This window comes from Pelodiscus sinensis, unplaced genomic scaffold, assembly GCF_049634645.1.
Source record: "Pelodiscus sinensis isolate JC-2024 unplaced genomic scaffold, ASM4963464v1 ctg34, whole genome shotgun sequence".
NCBI lineage: Eukaryota > Metazoa > Chordata > Testudines > Trionychidae > Pelodiscus > Pelodiscus sinensis.
The window spans coordinates 5,039,671-5,054,847 of NW_027465849.1; the positions used below are offsets into that span (position 1 = coordinate 5,039,671).

Consider the following 15,177-nt stretch of genomic DNA (forward strand, 5'->3'; position numbering starts at 1 on the left):
GCTCCTAGGCACTACCATAATACACCTAACAGCAACAGAAATGTATAACACCTGGCACCACAAGAGCCTGGTCCAAGACTGGGGCTCCTAAGCACTACCATAATGCACCTGATAGCAATAAAAACATACAGTATGTAGCACCATGGGGGTCTTGCCTGGGGGGGTGCTACTGTTAAACACTTAATTGCAATAAAACGTACAGTCCCCCTAGCACAACTGGGTTCTGACCCATGACTGGGGTGCCTAGGAGCTACCATAATACACCTAATAGCAATTAAAAGGTACAACCCTAGCAGAAAGGGGCCCCTGTCCGTGACTGAGGTGCTACCATAATCTTCTTACACTATATTTTAGAACGTGCATCTGTCTGTCTGTCCATCTGTGAGTCCATTCAAGAATGCCTCTTAAATGGTGAGATCTAGGACCACCACATTTGGTAGGCAGTTTGCTCTTATCATATCTTAAAGAGCAAGGTCAGGGTTTGGTTGTGCTAGGACAATGGGATGTGCCTGGAATTGCTTCTCATAAAATGGGAAGGGAGGCGTCTGGTTGGAGGGACAGTTGCACTGTAAAATGACCACAGGGGGGCACAAGGAGCCAGAGATGGGGACTGGGACAGCTATAACCCCATTGGGCCAGCAGAGGGCAAGGGTGGAGAAAGGGACAGCTGCCTACTATATATTTCACTGCTGGGGGCCCGAGTGTGACCCCCGTACATTACAATTCCTAAGGGGCTCGCTGATTGTCTGGCTCCTCCAGCTGCCTCGCCCCAGCCGGAGAGCAGCTTCCAGCACAGGGAACTTGCACTGCACTCTTCTCCATTGGCTCCAGTTGCAAGCTGGGCGGGGTTGGGGCTGCTACAGAGCATGCTGCTGGATGCGGGGGGGCGGAGGGTCCTTTCTCTGGCCAGGCCCCAGGGTGGGGATGGCTCTTCCCCCAAGCCCAGATGGGAGAGCTCTGGCCTTCACCCCCAGCTCCTCCCCAGCCTTACCTAGAGATGGAGTTTTCTGATGTGATGTCTTTTGGGGTCCTGACCGCCGTGAAGTTGCGCTTTGGCTGTGACACTGCGAGAGATGGGACAACACAGTCACTTCAGCGGCATCAGCCACCGAGAACCCTCCGACAAACCCCCCTCTCCATCACAAGACCTGTAGCGGGCACGGGCCTAAGCTAAGCTCATTGCGATCAATGTCTTGGCAGGAGGCAGTGCTGCCTAGTGGTTAGGGGGCTCGCCTGGGACGCCTGGATTCGATGCCCTGCACGGTGGTTACAAACGAGTGTGGAGATGCCGAGACTCAGCTAAAACCGGGGAGGGGTGGCAGGCTGCTGCTGCTTTGAGGGCGGCACTAGCAGTATGGGTGAGGGAGTGGCACTGGCAGAATGAAGGGAGCATGGAGTAGTGGTTAGAGCAGGGGTGGGCATCCTGCAGCCCACTGAGGTTCCATGTTTGGCCTGTGAACCCCCTCTCTGTCCCTTTCCCCCACACCACTCGCTTAGCACATACCTACACCTCCCCCTTCCTCCCAGCACTCCCGGAGTGCCATGAATCAGCTGATTCTCCTCCCATCCCTGCGCCTCTCCCTCCCTCCCAGAGCTCATACGCCCTGAATCACTGGCACCCCAGACGTGCTGGGAGGGAGGGGGAGGAGCAGGGGCGGGACATGCTGGGGAGAGGAGGTGGGCAGAGGCCGGGCAGAGATTTGATGTAAAGTCAGTGTAAATTCTCGGGATCCTGGTTAGCACACATGGCTGATTTCAATCTTGCGGCCCACTGAGGCAAAGGAGGCTCGCTCATGTAGTCCACTCTGCCAAAGACACACCCCCCTATATAACCCAGTGGGGGGAGATAGCTCAGTGGTTTAAGCATTGGCCTGCTAAACCCAGGATTGTGAGTTCAATCCTTGCAGAGACCATTTAGGGATTCAGGGCAAAAATTTGTCCAGGATGGTACCTGGTCCTGCTGAGAAGGCAGGGGACTGGACTCAATGACCTTTCAAGGTCCCTTTCAGTTCTAGGAGATAGGCAATCTCCATTAATTTAATTTACTCTGCACCTCAGTTTCCCCATCTGTGCAAGGGAGGCTGTTATGGTAGATGCAAAGCCCCCCCCCCCCCAAGGTTTTATTAAAGTCACCTCTGGTGCAAAGCCAGTGGAGTCACAAGGGGAGACAGGCTTGGCCCTTGGTCCCTCCCATTGCTGGGGGGCGGGAGAAGGATGGAAAGGCAGAGGATCCATAGTATACCTACTAGTGACTTGGTGCACCTTCTTCACTGAACTGCCATCTCCCTGGGAGTCTTTGGGGCCGCCGACTCTGCAAAGGGTGGGGGAAGGGGGCCAGGAGAGAACTGATCAAGGGAGGGGAAGCCACAATGAACCTACACCAGGGATCTGCCCAGATTCCACCCACCAGCGTTCGATGCTTTTTGCACCAGTGTCATGGCTAGTACAGGGCCTCATGCGCTGCTGACGGGGATCAAGCATACACAAGGCCTGAGGTCTGTCCCCAACCCTCTTAAGGGCCAGAGGCAGATAATCTGGAGGAAGCCACTTTCCTCAGCTGAGGCCCCCATGCAATGATCCGCTACTCAAAGGGATGATTTGGAGGCAGACATGGCCTTGCCCATTAGAATCAGAGCCCAGGAAATTGCATTCACTCTCCTCCAAGAGGTAGGATTAGAACCCAGGTCCTGGAGTGTTACAAGCCCAGGCGCCCAGCCTCGAGCTACAGCCAGCAGGGAGCCAGCCGCCAGACGGCCATCGCTCACCCTCACCCAGACCCGCGTGGCTGGAGCCAGAGGGACGTACCTCTGGACCCTGGAAGGAGGAGCAAAAACTCCGTGTTTGGGGGGGCAGGCGAAGTATCGGACCCCGAAGACCGAGCCGTCGTGTTTCCCGGTGGGCTTGTCCAGTTCGATGCCAAACCAGTAACCTGGCGAGGGGATAAGGAGCCATCAGCTCTCGATTTCTCGGCACGAGGAACCAAACCCCAGCGCCCTGGACTCCAGCCAGACCTAAAAGACCCTGTGGGGTCCGCGGGCCGTAAGAGGCTCACAGCCTTTCCCACCCGCCAGCCGGCAGCCCTGCCTCCTCACCCGGCGCAAAGTCCGTCTTGCCGTAGAACCGGATGATGCCCTGCTTCTGCCCTGCCACCAGCACCTGGTCCCCGAGCTCGATCTTCAGCCCTTCTCGGTCCAGGCTGCCCACGGAAGGAGACTTCTTCCTGAGGGCTGAGCGGAAAGGCAGTGAGGCCGCTGGGCGCTGGCCAGCCCTCTAGCCGCACCTGCCCCAGCTGGGAGCCTGGGGCCAGAGAGGGCGGGGAAGGGCAGGGAATGAAACTCCTCCCCCTGCCTGCCTGCCAACCAATCCGGCTGCCTCCCTGCCGTCCCCTTTTCCTCTCTCCTCCAATGAGCGACTTAGAGGGAGCCGGGGGCGGGGGCCAGGCCCTTGGCGGGAGATGCCAGGCCCGGGCGGGCTGAAGGAGAGGGTGGAAAGGGGTCAGGAGGTGGAGGGGAGGACACTGGATGGAATATGGGGAGGAACGATGCATGTGGGTGGGGAGAACTGGTGGGGTTGGTTTGTGGGGAGGCTGGGCCTTTCCAATTTGCATATGTAAATAGCATGCAAATTTGCCCTTCAGCACGTTGCTGTCCCAGCCTGCGGGGGCTTTCACCTCCCCCACCAGGGCAGGCGGGATCCAAATCGCGGCTCTGGGGGGGCTCCCGGCTCATCTAGCAGAGCCCTGCCCCCGTCACCTCTGGGCTGCCATGTCAAGACCCCGCCCCGCAGCCCGCAAAGTCAGATTCATGAGCCTTCCAGAGGGGGACGAACGAGGGGTGGAGGGAAAGGGGCAGAGCCGGGAAGAGAACCCAGGAATCCTGGCTCCCAGCCCCCAGCGGGTTTGCCCCTAGAGCGGCCCCGCTACCTTTCTTGTCCTTGCGGCCCTTCCCGGCCATGCGGGCGAAGTCCATGCGGGGCGTTTTGGGGGTGGACGTGACTGAAGACGGCATCTGGTCTGTGGCTTTGGTGATTTTAGACACAGAGGCGAAAACTCCTGGGAAGGGACAAACCCAACAACAGTGAATGGGGGCTCAGACACTGCGTAGCTGTACAGCCCCGGATGCCTAACCACTGAGCCCCTTCCCGAGAGGGGAACCCAGGCCGTGCCAGAGACCCCCCTCCAACCCTAGAGCTAGGCGCCGAGTCCCGGAGTCCTGGCTCCCTGCTCCAAGCACGCCCCCGTTTACCTTGCTTCGGAGGGCAAATGAAGTAGCGTATTCCTCCCACGCTTCCATCGTTCTTGCCTTCCGGCTCATCCAGCTCCACTCCGACCCACTGGCCACTAGCGAACTCCGTCGTGCCGCAGAAACGCAGGGTGCCCAGCTACAGAGACGCAGACTCAGCGTCGGAGCCAGGTGCTAGAACCTTACCCAGCCCCCGCCCACTCGCTCCCTGCCGCACAGCACCCCCTACTGCCACATGGGGGCCAGCACAGACACCAAGAGCACGCAGCCCCTACCGACCCCTCCATCCCTCTCCCGGCTGCACCGCACATGGGGGGCACAGGCACCAAGAGCACGCAGCTCCTGCTGAGCCACCACCCAGCTACCTGCCGCACAGCGCCCCCTACTGGGGCCAGCCCTTGGCACTGAGAGGAGAGTGCCCCCTGCTGAGCCACCACCCAGCTACCTGCCGCACAGCGCCCCCTACTGGGGCCAGCCCTTGGCACTGAGAGGCGAGTGCCCCCTGCTGAGCCACCACCCAGCTACCTGCCGCACAGCGCCCCCTACTGGGGCCAGCCCTTGGCACTGAGAGGCGAGTGCCCCCTGCTGAGCCACCACCCAGCTACCTGCCGCACAGCGCCCCCTACTGGGGCCAGCCCTTGGCACTGAGAGGCGAGTGCCCCCTGCTGAGCCACCACCCAGCTACCTGCCGCACAGCGCCCCCTACTGCTGCACTAGAGCCAGCGCTGATACCCAGGAGAAAGCACCCTCTACTGAGACCCCCACCAACCTTCCCTCTAACTGTTCCCACCTACGTGCGGAATTAATTTGGTTATGTGCACCAGTATGGAGGTGTGTGAAACTTCACCTCTGAATGGGTACAAAAAACCAACGTTCATGGGGTGGGGGTGAGGCCAAGGGGTTTGGCGTGTGTGTGTGGGGGGGTGTCTCAAGGCAGGGTAGAGGGTTGGGGTTCACTGAGGGGCTCCGAGGTGGGGTCAGGGATGAGGAGCTGAGGGCTGAGGTAGAGTGTTGGGGTATGTGTGTGGGGGGGTAAGGGCTCTGGGGTGGGCCAGGGATGAGGGGTTCAGGGTGCGGGAGGGCTGCAGGGGTGTTAGGGCTCTGGCTGGGAGCACAGGCTCTAGGGTGGGGCTGGAGACGAGGGACCTGGGGTGCAGGCTGCCCGGGGGCTGTGGCAGAGGGAGAGAGGACGCCCCAGCCCTCTCTCTCCACAACAGCACCGGGGCAGGGGAATTCCCTGTCCAAGCCCCAGCCCGGGCCCTGCCCCTTCGCGGGAGGGGGCCGATGGGCCGGTACCTTCTGCCCGTCCACCAGGACGCGTTCCCCCAGCTTGAGGCCCAGGGAGGTGAGCATGAGGTTGCCAGGGATGTTGTCGTAGTTGGGCAGCGTGACCTTGGGCAGGTTGCAGCTCAGAGGCACCGCGTCCAGCAGCAGCTGCTTCAGATCCTTGGCCACCATGGCCGCCTCGGCCTTGTCCAGCGTCATGTCCATGGGGTCGGGCACCACGTCGGCCGGCACCTGCCCTTTGCTGTTCTGCAGGGGGGAGAGCGGGAGGGAGGCTGGGACGGGGGGAGGGGACGGGGCAGCTGGAGGAGGGGGGCACCAGAGAGTGTCTGTGTGCGCTCCCCCACCCCCGGGCCATATCCAGAGTCAGGGCCCCTCTTTGCTGCCACCTCCCCCTCTCTTCCCCCCAGTCCTTACCCTGCCAGTCAGCTCCCCTCTCCCTCCCCCCAGTCCTTACCCTGCCAGTCAGCTCCCCTCTTCCTTTCCCAGTCCATATCCTCCCCTCTCCCTCCCCCAGTCCATATCCAGCCAATCAGCTCCCCTCTCCCTCCCCCAGTCCTTACCCTGCCAGTCAGCTCCTCTCTCCCTCCCCCAGTCCATATCCTCCCCTCTCCCTCCCCCAGTCCATATCCAGCCAATCAGCTCCCCTCTCCCTCCCCCAGTCCTTACCCTGCCAGTCAGCTCCTCTCTCCCTCCCCCAGTCCATATCCAGCCAATCAGCTCCCCTCTCCCTCCCCCCAGTCCTTACCCTGCCAGTCAGCTCCCCTCTCCCTCCCCCCAGTCCTTACCCTGCCAGTCAGCTCCCCTCTCCCTCCCCCCAGTCCTTACCCTGCCAGTCAGCTCCCCTCTCCCTCCCCCCAGTCCTTACCCTGCCAATCAGCTCCCCTCTCCCTCCCCCCAGTCCTTACCCTGCCAGTCAGCTCCCCTCTCCCTCCCCCCAGTCCTTACCCTGCCAGTCAGCTCCCCTCTTCCTTTCCCAGTCCATATCCTCCCCTCTCCCTCCCCCAGTCCATATCCAGCCAATCAGCTCCCCTCTCCTTCCCCCAGTCCTTACCCTGCCAGTCAGCTCCCCTCTTCCTTTCCCAGTCCATATCCTCCCCTCTCCCTCCCCCAGTCCATATCCAGCCAATCAGCTCCCCTCTCCTTCCCCCAGTCCTTACCCTGCCAGTCAGCTCCCCTCTTCCTTTCCCAGTCCATATCCTCCCCTCTCCCTCCCCCAGTCCATATCCAGCCAATCAGCTCCCCTCTCCCTCCCCCGAGGCCATACCCTGTCAGTCAGGTTCCCTCTCCCTCCCCCCAGTCCATATCCTCCCCTCTCCCTCCCCCAGTCCATATCCAGACAATCAGCTTCCCTCTCCCTCCCCCGAGGCCATATCCTGTCAGTCAGGTTCCCTCTCCCTCCACCCAGTCCATATCCTCCCCTCCCCCAGTCCATATCCAGCCAATCAGCTCCCCTCTCCCTCCCCCGAGTCCATATCCTCCCCTCTCCCTCCCCCAGTCCATATCCAGCCAATCAGCTCCCCTCTCCCTTCCCCCGAGTCCATATCCTCCCCTCTCCCTCCCCCGAGTCCATATCCTGCCAGTCAGGTCCCTTGTTTGATGCCAGCTCCCCTCTCTCTGCCACTGGTCCATAACCTGAGAATCTGGGGTTCCCTCAGGTGTCTGCCCCCCGCTGGTCTCGTGTTTGCTTAAGCTGTGACCCCCCCCCCCCCCCGAGCAGTTCAGTTCCAGCTCTCAGGCCTGCCGGGGCTCTCACCCTGACCGTGGGGTTGGCCCCGTGCTCCAGCAGACACTTCACGGCCCCCAGGCACAGGTTGGAGGCCGCGATGTGCAGCGCCGTGCCGTGGTTGAAGTCGCTGCAGGTGGAGTTGAGCACTGCAAGGCAAAGCGCAGACAGGGCCCCGGGGGGGCGTCAGGCCCTGCCGGGGACGGACCAGCCCTCGTGCCAGGGACTTGAGGGGAAACAGAGGCGGGGGAGGGAGGGATTTGTCCAAGGTCCCACAGCGAGTCAATGGCAGAATTGCAACAGCACCCAGGACTCCTGAGTCCCAGCCCCCTGCTCCAACCACTAGACCCCACTCCCCTCCCAGAGCTGAGGCGGAACCCAGGAGTCCTGGCGCCTTCCTTGGGGCTCTGACACTCGCTGGTTGCAGAAACATGGCTGGGGCCACAGGGTCCAGCCCAGCACAAGCCCAGAGCCTCTGGGCGGTAGCGCTCGGGGGGCCCCGGCTGGAGTCGGGGAAACATCCTCCCTCCCTCCCCATCGCCCTGGCTCACCTCTGGGCTTGGAGCTTTTGAGCAGGATGCGGATGAGCTCGGGCACGTCGAAGTAGGCGGCGTAGTGCAGCGCGTTCATGTTGGTCCAGCGGCTCCGCAGGGTCACGTCCGCCCCCAGGGCCAGCAGCTGGTTGGAGAGGCGGACGGCAGCGGCAGGGTCACCTGGGGGGAGGGGAGGGGGTCAGAACCCGCCCCCAAGGCTACGGGACAGCCGCACACTGCAGGCGAGAGGAAGGCAGAGGGGCGGTGGGTCCCCCCGGGGCCATGGGGCCCTAACAGCCATGGTGACTGGGGGAAAGCCCAAATTACCCGGACTGTGACGGACGCCAGCCTGGGTCTGCCGAGAGCCTGAGCCCACTGGCCTGAGGGGGGAGCTGCCCTGGGGGTTTCAGTGGGCTGCCAGCTGCCCTGCTCCAGGGGGCCAGGAGAAGCCTACCCCTGCAGGGAGCTCTGTACGGGGAAAGGTGCAACGGGCCCAGCCAACAGAGACATCCCAGCTGCTGGGGAGAGCCCTGAGTAACCCGCCTGCCCCGGGGTGTGGGAGAAAGGACGGGCGCTGAGAACAGGCCCTACCCCGCTAGCCCCGCCTCACGGGCCCGTGGCTGCCAGCGTCCCCCTCGAAGTGGCAAAAGGGCCCATGCAGGGGCGGGCGGGGGGCCAAGCCCTTTGGGAGCCTGAGTCCTTTGAATTGTCCCAATTTCTCCAGGCTCCCCCGGCCCCCAACTACAAGAGTCGGCCCTTCACACCTGGGCTGGAATTAGAGGGTGACGCCCCCAAAGGAAACCCCACCCCCATGCAGCCGGAGCCCTTCCCCCACCTCCCAGCCTGCAGCCCTCTCCCCGCCCCCTCGCCCCCCGGCTCACCGACACCGTGCGCGCCGGCTTTGCAGGCGTAATGAAGCAGCGTCATGTCGGTCAAGCCATCCCGGTCGTTGACATGGCAACCACGCTTCAGGATCTGGGGAGAGAGGAGATGGGGCCGGGGGAGGGGGAAAAGGGGCAGGCGGGGGGAGGGGTGCATCAGAACTGGTCAGGCCGCGTTCCCCACTTCCATCCCACTGCACCCCACGTCAGGGTCCCCCGTGGCGGCGGCTTGACAGGTGCAGGGGACAAGCGAGTTTCAGGGTCCGAGGGGAGGTTTCTAACAGCAGCGTCACGGTGCCCATCTGCCCTGGGGATCACCAAGGTGGGCACTGCCCCTTTGCCACAAGGGGGAAACTGAGGCACAAAGCGGGGCAGGGATTTGCCTAGGCCACCCAGTGAATTAGAAGCAGTGCTGAAGGTAAAACCCAGCCGTCCCGACTCCCAGCTCTCCTCGGCTCTCCCCCGCTCAGCCCCACGCCCCTCCCAGAACCGGGACTAGAACCCAGGACTCCCGGCTCTCAGCCCACCAGATCCCCTTCGGAATTTCCTGCAGGCTGGTTTCTGGCCTCAGCGCAACCAGACCCTTCTCTGAGCAGGATGTAGCAGTTCCACCAGCTGCAGCCCCGCTGGCGCATCCCAGGGCAGGCGGCCGGCAGCCTCTCTCCAGTGCCGGGCCACACACGCAGGCATTGGGTAAAGTGCCGCCCACACCCCCCACTCACCTCGCTGCCTATGACGTCAATCTTATGTTGCACCTGGGGGACCCACTGTCGGATGATGGCAAACAGCTCCGGGACTGTGGTCTGGGGGTCATAGAGGATTTCCTGGCAAGCCGGGTCATTCGGGTCAAAGAAAGTGAAAGCTGAAAAGAGAAAGAAGGTCTTTAAAAGGGGGAAGAGGGATTTCCCCTTTATTAGGGGCATTACGGTAGCACCCCATCCAAAATCGAGGCCAGGCCATAGCCAGCCTGTATGACCGTAACACCTAGAGGTCCCAACACAGAGCAGGGCCCCCTGTGCTGTGTACTGCACGGACAAAGAGGGAGACTGCCTATGTAGTCAGAAATGGGAGGGGAAACTGAGGCACAGCGCAGAGACGGGATATGCACAAAGTCACCCAGCAGGCCAGTGGCAGAGCTGGGAGTGATGAAGAGTCGGGGCATTTTCGGAGCATTTTCATTGACACCAGCCCCTGGATGGAGGTGGTCGCAAATAGCATGCAGGTATCCTGTCCACCAGGGCTCAGCCAAGCCAGCATGTCCCGGCGCTCCAGTCCTGCCCCTCTCCAGCCTTCTCGCTCGCTCTCCAGAATCTCAGCTTTCATTCACCAACCGACGAGCTCGTCCAGCTGCCCTGAAAACCTCCACATGAGCTGTGGCCCACCCCCGTCACCGCAGGAAGGGGGAGCCAGTTTAAAGGCCTGCTGGTTAGCGATTCCATGTGATGCCAGGACAGGGAAGGCCATGGAGATGCTCCATATGCTGGATGGGATTTGGGAGCAGCCATTTGGTTTCTCCTCTGCACTCCTGAAGGAGTCATTGGTCACAGGTCAGGCCAACTGCGCTTGGACTCCCACTCCAGGGTCCAGCTGGGCACTCCCTGGAGCCATCGCCTCTCTTGGGCGGAGTCGTGTGTCCTACTGGGTATGTCCAGGTCATCTGCCTGCCTCGGCCGTGTTGCTCCTCCTGCAAGACCCCAGGAGGTGGCTAGTGGAGTTAAGCGCCAGGGTTCCCAGTAAGCTGAGCGCTTGGGCGGCTACCCAGGAGAGATTCAAGTGCCGCCCAGCTGATTAGCAGAGCGCCCCCAGCTGGCAGCATGCGTTGCTATTGGTGGTGCACATCTGCACGTGCCTTGGTGCACATGACAAAAAGTATTCTGCACGCCGATGAGGAAAATGCACATTGTCGAACGCCAATCCAAGACATAGCCCTGAAAGTCGCCTGAAGTCCCAACAAAGTTTTCTAACTAGCCCTTCCGTTGTCACACAGGCAGGCAAACACAAACGACCCTGTCACCGGCTGCGCCGTCTCCCAGCGGACAGGCCCCTGCCAGCCCTGGGCTATTGATGGACTCCGCTCTGGAGCTAACAGATGATCTAGAGACGTGCTGATCAAGTGACGCTACGTCACTGGCCCCCAGAACTATAAGTGTGGCAGAGAGATCCAAAATACAAAGCTTCTGGGATCCCCCTGCGTGGATATGGGGGCTCTTCTAGTGCCCTGGCGCAGGGCACGGATCAGAGAGTCACCTCGGCTCCACTAAGGGCTCTGGCCAGTGATCAGCCCTTCAAATCCCACCCGGTGGTTTTTCTGTGGCCACAAGTTCCTAACAGCTCGTGCCCAGAACAAGCCCCGTTAGGAATCCGACAGTCACGTGCTGGTCCAGTTTAGAATTCTGATCTCGTCCCCCCGTAACATCTGGCCAGCTGGCAATGGGTGTTTGCTCAGGGTGCGAGTGAAAACTTGTCTTAGGCCTGTTCTACACTAGGAAGCACTGTCTTAGCTGCATGTGCGTCTACATGGAAATCTGTCTCCCACCAATGTCAGCAGCCCATGATGACAGTCCTGCAAGGATACAAAACTTGTATCCATATCTGCCTCTGCAAAAATGATGCACAGATATCTGCATCCATGCGGATACTCTGAGATATAAAGTGGATATTTGCATTCATGTGAGTACCCATAGATATAAATTGGATATCTGCATCCATGCAGATTCCCGTGGCTATAAAGCAGATATCTGCATCCATGCACATAGCTATAGATATAAAACAGATTTCTGCATCCATGCAGATACCCATAGATATAAACCGGATATCTGCATCTATATGGATACCCATGGCTATAAAGCAGATACCTGCATCCATGCCTATACCCATGGTAATAAAGTAGATATCTGAAAATTTGCAGGGCTCTAAACAAAAAACGTGTATCTGCATCTGTATCCATATCTGCAAAAATCAGCCGCAGATATCCACATCGTCATCCACATGGACGGCAGGGCTCTACCCATGGCATAGTCACGCCAGCGTCTCAGGGAAGTGGGTTAACTGTAGCATGGACAGTGGGTGAAGGTAGAGCTCGGAGAGGAAACCCCCCATCCCTTCTACCCAGGCCCCGCCCCCCAGCACCACGGGGAGGGAGGAGAGCGCGCAGCCCCCGCATCGCTGGCCCAGGGGCACAGGGAGGACGGGCACTGGGGGGCAGCAATGCTCTGCCCCGGTACGCTTACAGTAGGTGTTCTGGGGGCAGAGCATGGGCGGGGCCAGGCCTGGCAGTTTGGGAAGGCAGAGCCTATGATACCCGCCGCCCCTGGACTGCAGCAGCAGGAGAATCCCTCTGGCCCGGGCTGCTCCCTTTGAATCCGGCCCGCAGCCCACCGGCACCCTCAGGCAGGCCCCAGGCCGCTCCAAGAGGCTGGCTGCTGGGGCCATGGGCCTTTCTGCACGGGGTGCCTCTCGCAGAGGAGGGGGAGACCACGGGGGTGAGGAGACTTCGTGTGCTGCCCCCACCCCCAGCACAATCTTCACAGCTCCCATTGGCTGGAAACTGGAGCCTGCCTGAGGGTGCCGCTGGGCTGCTGGCTGGGAGTCACCTAGGCAACCGCCTCCCAGCCAGAGTCTGTACCTGACACCCCACTTCCTCCCACACCCAGGTCACCACTCCAACCCTCTGCACTCCCTTTCCCCCAGGTCACTCCCCCTCCCGGACCCCGCACCCGCTTCTGCACCCCTCCCCCAGCACCCGTACCCCCTCCCTGACTCTGCACCCCTAGGTCACCACCCAAACTCGCTGCACCCCTCCCCCAGGTCACAACTCCCTCCTTCATCCAAACTCCCACTCAGACCCCACCTCCCTTCCTGCACCCCAGTCCCCTACCCTGAGCTCCCTTCTGTACCCAGCCTCCGTCCCAGACCCCGCACTCCCTCCATAGAAAAGTGTGGCCCTTGACCACTTACCAAAATCTTGGAGTGGCCCCCACCACAAATTATTGCCCATCCCTGAGTTCCAGTTTCGGTTTTGCATTTGATCTGGAAGCGCCCCTAGTGACCCACTGGGGTTAGCCCTGAATGCAGGGGGAAAGCGCCCCCTACTGATGCCCTGCAGCACAACACCCACACTGGGATCAGCCCTGACTACCAAGGAAGAGCGCCCCCTATTGAACCCCTGCCCCACAGCACCCCCACTGGGGTCCTGGGGCAGCACTGAATACAAGGCAGAGCGCCCCCTACTGGGCCACACACATTACTCCCTGCAGCAGTGCCGGGGGTGGTACTAATTGAGAGGGAGGAAGGAGTATCTCCTACCAGCCTCTGTGCCCACACTCTGCTGGACCGATCCCCCCACAGCATCACCTTGGGGCACTGACTCAGCCCTGACTCATGGGTCCTTTGAATTCCCCAAGGCCCAGGGGTAGCAGCCGAGCAAGCCAACAGCTCTGTGAATTTGACATACCAGGGCTGCTGCAGTCACATTCATCCCCTCTGCAGGCGGCCGAGGGAGACATAGCCAGGCAACGGGTACTAACGCAAGAGCTTGCCTCAGCCTGCAAGGGAACCACAGCGCCTGGCTCTTCCTCCCCCGCCCCCAGCAAAGCTTCCTATGAAACCCTGCCTGAGCTGCACGCACGGGTGACTGTGACGCGGGAGCCTTGCAGCATCTCTAGGGCATGACAGCTCTCAGACCCTCTGTGCACAGAGCCACGCCAGACACGGCATCTCTAGGGAACAGCAGCTCTCAGACCCTCTGTGCACAGAGCCACGCCGGACACGGCATCTCTAGGGAACAGCAGCTCTCAGACCCTCTGTGCACAGAGCCACGCCGGACACGGCATCTCTAGGGCACGGCAGCTCTCAGACCCTCTGTGCACAGAGCCACGCCAGACACGGCATCTCTAGGGAACAGCAGCTCTCAGACCCTCTGTGCACAGAGCCACGCCGGACACGGCATCTCTAGGGAACAGCAGCTCTCAGACCCTCTGTGCACAGAGCCACGCCAGACACGGCATCTCTAGGGAACAGCAGCTCTCAGACCCTCTGTGCACAGAGCCACGCCAGACACGGCATCTCTAGGGAACAGCAGCTCTCAGACCCTCTGTGCACAGAGCCACGCCAGACACGGCATCTCTAGGGAACAGCAGCTCTCAGACCGTCTGTGCACAGAGCCACGCCAGACACGGCATCTCTAGGGCACGGCAGCTCTCAGACTGTCTGTGCACAGAGCCATGCCGGACACGGCATCTCTAGGGAACAGCAGCTCTCAGACCCTCTGTGCACAGAGCCACGCCGGACACGGCATCTCTAGGGAACAGCAGCTCTCAGACCGTCTGTGCACAGAGCCACTCCAGACACGGCATCTCTAGGGAACAGCAGCTCTCAGACCCTCTGTGCACAGAGCCACGCCAGACACGGCATCTCTAGGGAACAGCAGCTCTCAGACCCTCTGTGCACAGAGCCACGCCGGACACGGCATCTCTAGGGAACAGCAGCTCTCAGACCCTCTGTGCACAGAGCCACGCCAGACACAGCATCTCTAGGGAACAGCAGCTCTCAGACCGTCTGTGCACAGAGCCACGCCAGACACGGCATCTCTAGGGCACGGCAGCTCTCAGACTGTCTGTGCACAGAGCCATGCCGGACACGGCATCTCTAGGGAACAGCAGCTCTCAGACCCTCTGTGCACAGAGCCACGCCGGACACGGCATCTCTAGGGAACAGCAGCTCTCAGACCGTCTGTGCACAGAGCCACGCCAGACACGGCATCTCTAGGGAACAGCAGATCTCAGACCCTCTGTGCACAGAGCCACGCCAGACACGGCATCTCTAGGGAACAGCAGATCTCAGACTGTCTGTGCACAGAGCCACGCCAGACACGGCATCTCTAGGGAACAGCAGCTCTCAGACCCTCTGTGCACAGAGCCACGCTGGACACGGCATCTCTAGGGAACAGCAGCTCTCAGACCGTCTGTGCACAGAGCCACGCCAGACACGGCATCTCTAGGGAACAGCAGCTCTCAGACCCTCTGTGCACAGAGCCACGCCGGACACAGCATCTCTAGGGCACGGCAGCTCTCAGACCCTCTGTGCACAGAGCCACGCCGGACACGGCATCTCTAGGGAACAGCAGCTCTCAGACCGTCTGTGCACAGAGCCATGCCAGACACGGCATCTCTAGGGAACAGCAGCTCTCAGACCCTCTGTGCACAGAGCCACGCCGGACACAGCATCTCTAGGGCACGGCAGCTCTCAGACCCTCTGTGCACAGAGCCACGCCGGACACGGCATCTCTAGGGAACAGCAGCTCTCAGACCCTCTGTGCACAGAGCCACGCCGGACACGGCATCTCTAGGGAACAGCAGCTCTCAGACCCTCTGTGCACAGAGCCACGCCGGACACGGCATCTCTAGGGAACAGCAGCTCTCAGACCGTCTGTGCACAGAGCCACGCCAGACACGGCATCTCTAGGGAACAGCAGCTCTCAGACCCTCTGTGCACAGAGCCACGCCAGACACGGC

The 15,177-nt window shown here is 60.9% G+C and overlaps 1 protein-coding gene across 3 annotated transcripts in view; it reads right to left on the minus strand.

Annotated features, from left to right (window-relative positions):
• Nucleotides 1-15,177, minus strand: part of CLIP3 (CAP-Gly domain containing linker protein 3) — a 30,697-nt gene that overhangs the window by 4,346 nt on the left and 11,174 nt on the right. For 2 of the 3 annotated variants that reach the window (XM_075915301.1, XM_075915304.1), the window contains exons 3-13: nt 9,388-9,527; nt 8,666-8,759; nt 7,803-7,964; nt 7,282-7,400; nt 5,538-5,774; nt 4,245-4,380; nt 3,923-4,051; nt 3,093-3,227; nt 2,806-2,929; nt 2,247-2,311; nt 992-1,064 (exon numbers count right to left, since the gene is read on the minus strand). In XM_075915301.1, coding sequence (XP_075771416.1) covers nt 992-1,064; nt 2,247-2,311; nt 2,806-2,929; nt 3,093-3,227; nt 3,923-4,051; nt 4,245-4,380; nt 5,538-5,774; nt 7,282-7,400; nt 7,803-7,964; nt 8,666-8,759; nt 9,388-9,527 — 1,414 coding nt within the window. Of the gene's footprint in view, nt 1-991; nt 1,065-2,242; nt 2,312-2,805; nt 2,930-3,092; nt 3,228-3,922; nt 4,052-4,244; nt 4,381-5,537; nt 5,775-7,281; nt 7,401-7,802; nt 7,965-8,665; nt 8,760-9,387; nt 9,528-15,177 lie in introns of all 3 variants that reach the window. The other variant, XM_075915305.1, reaches the window with a different exon arrangement.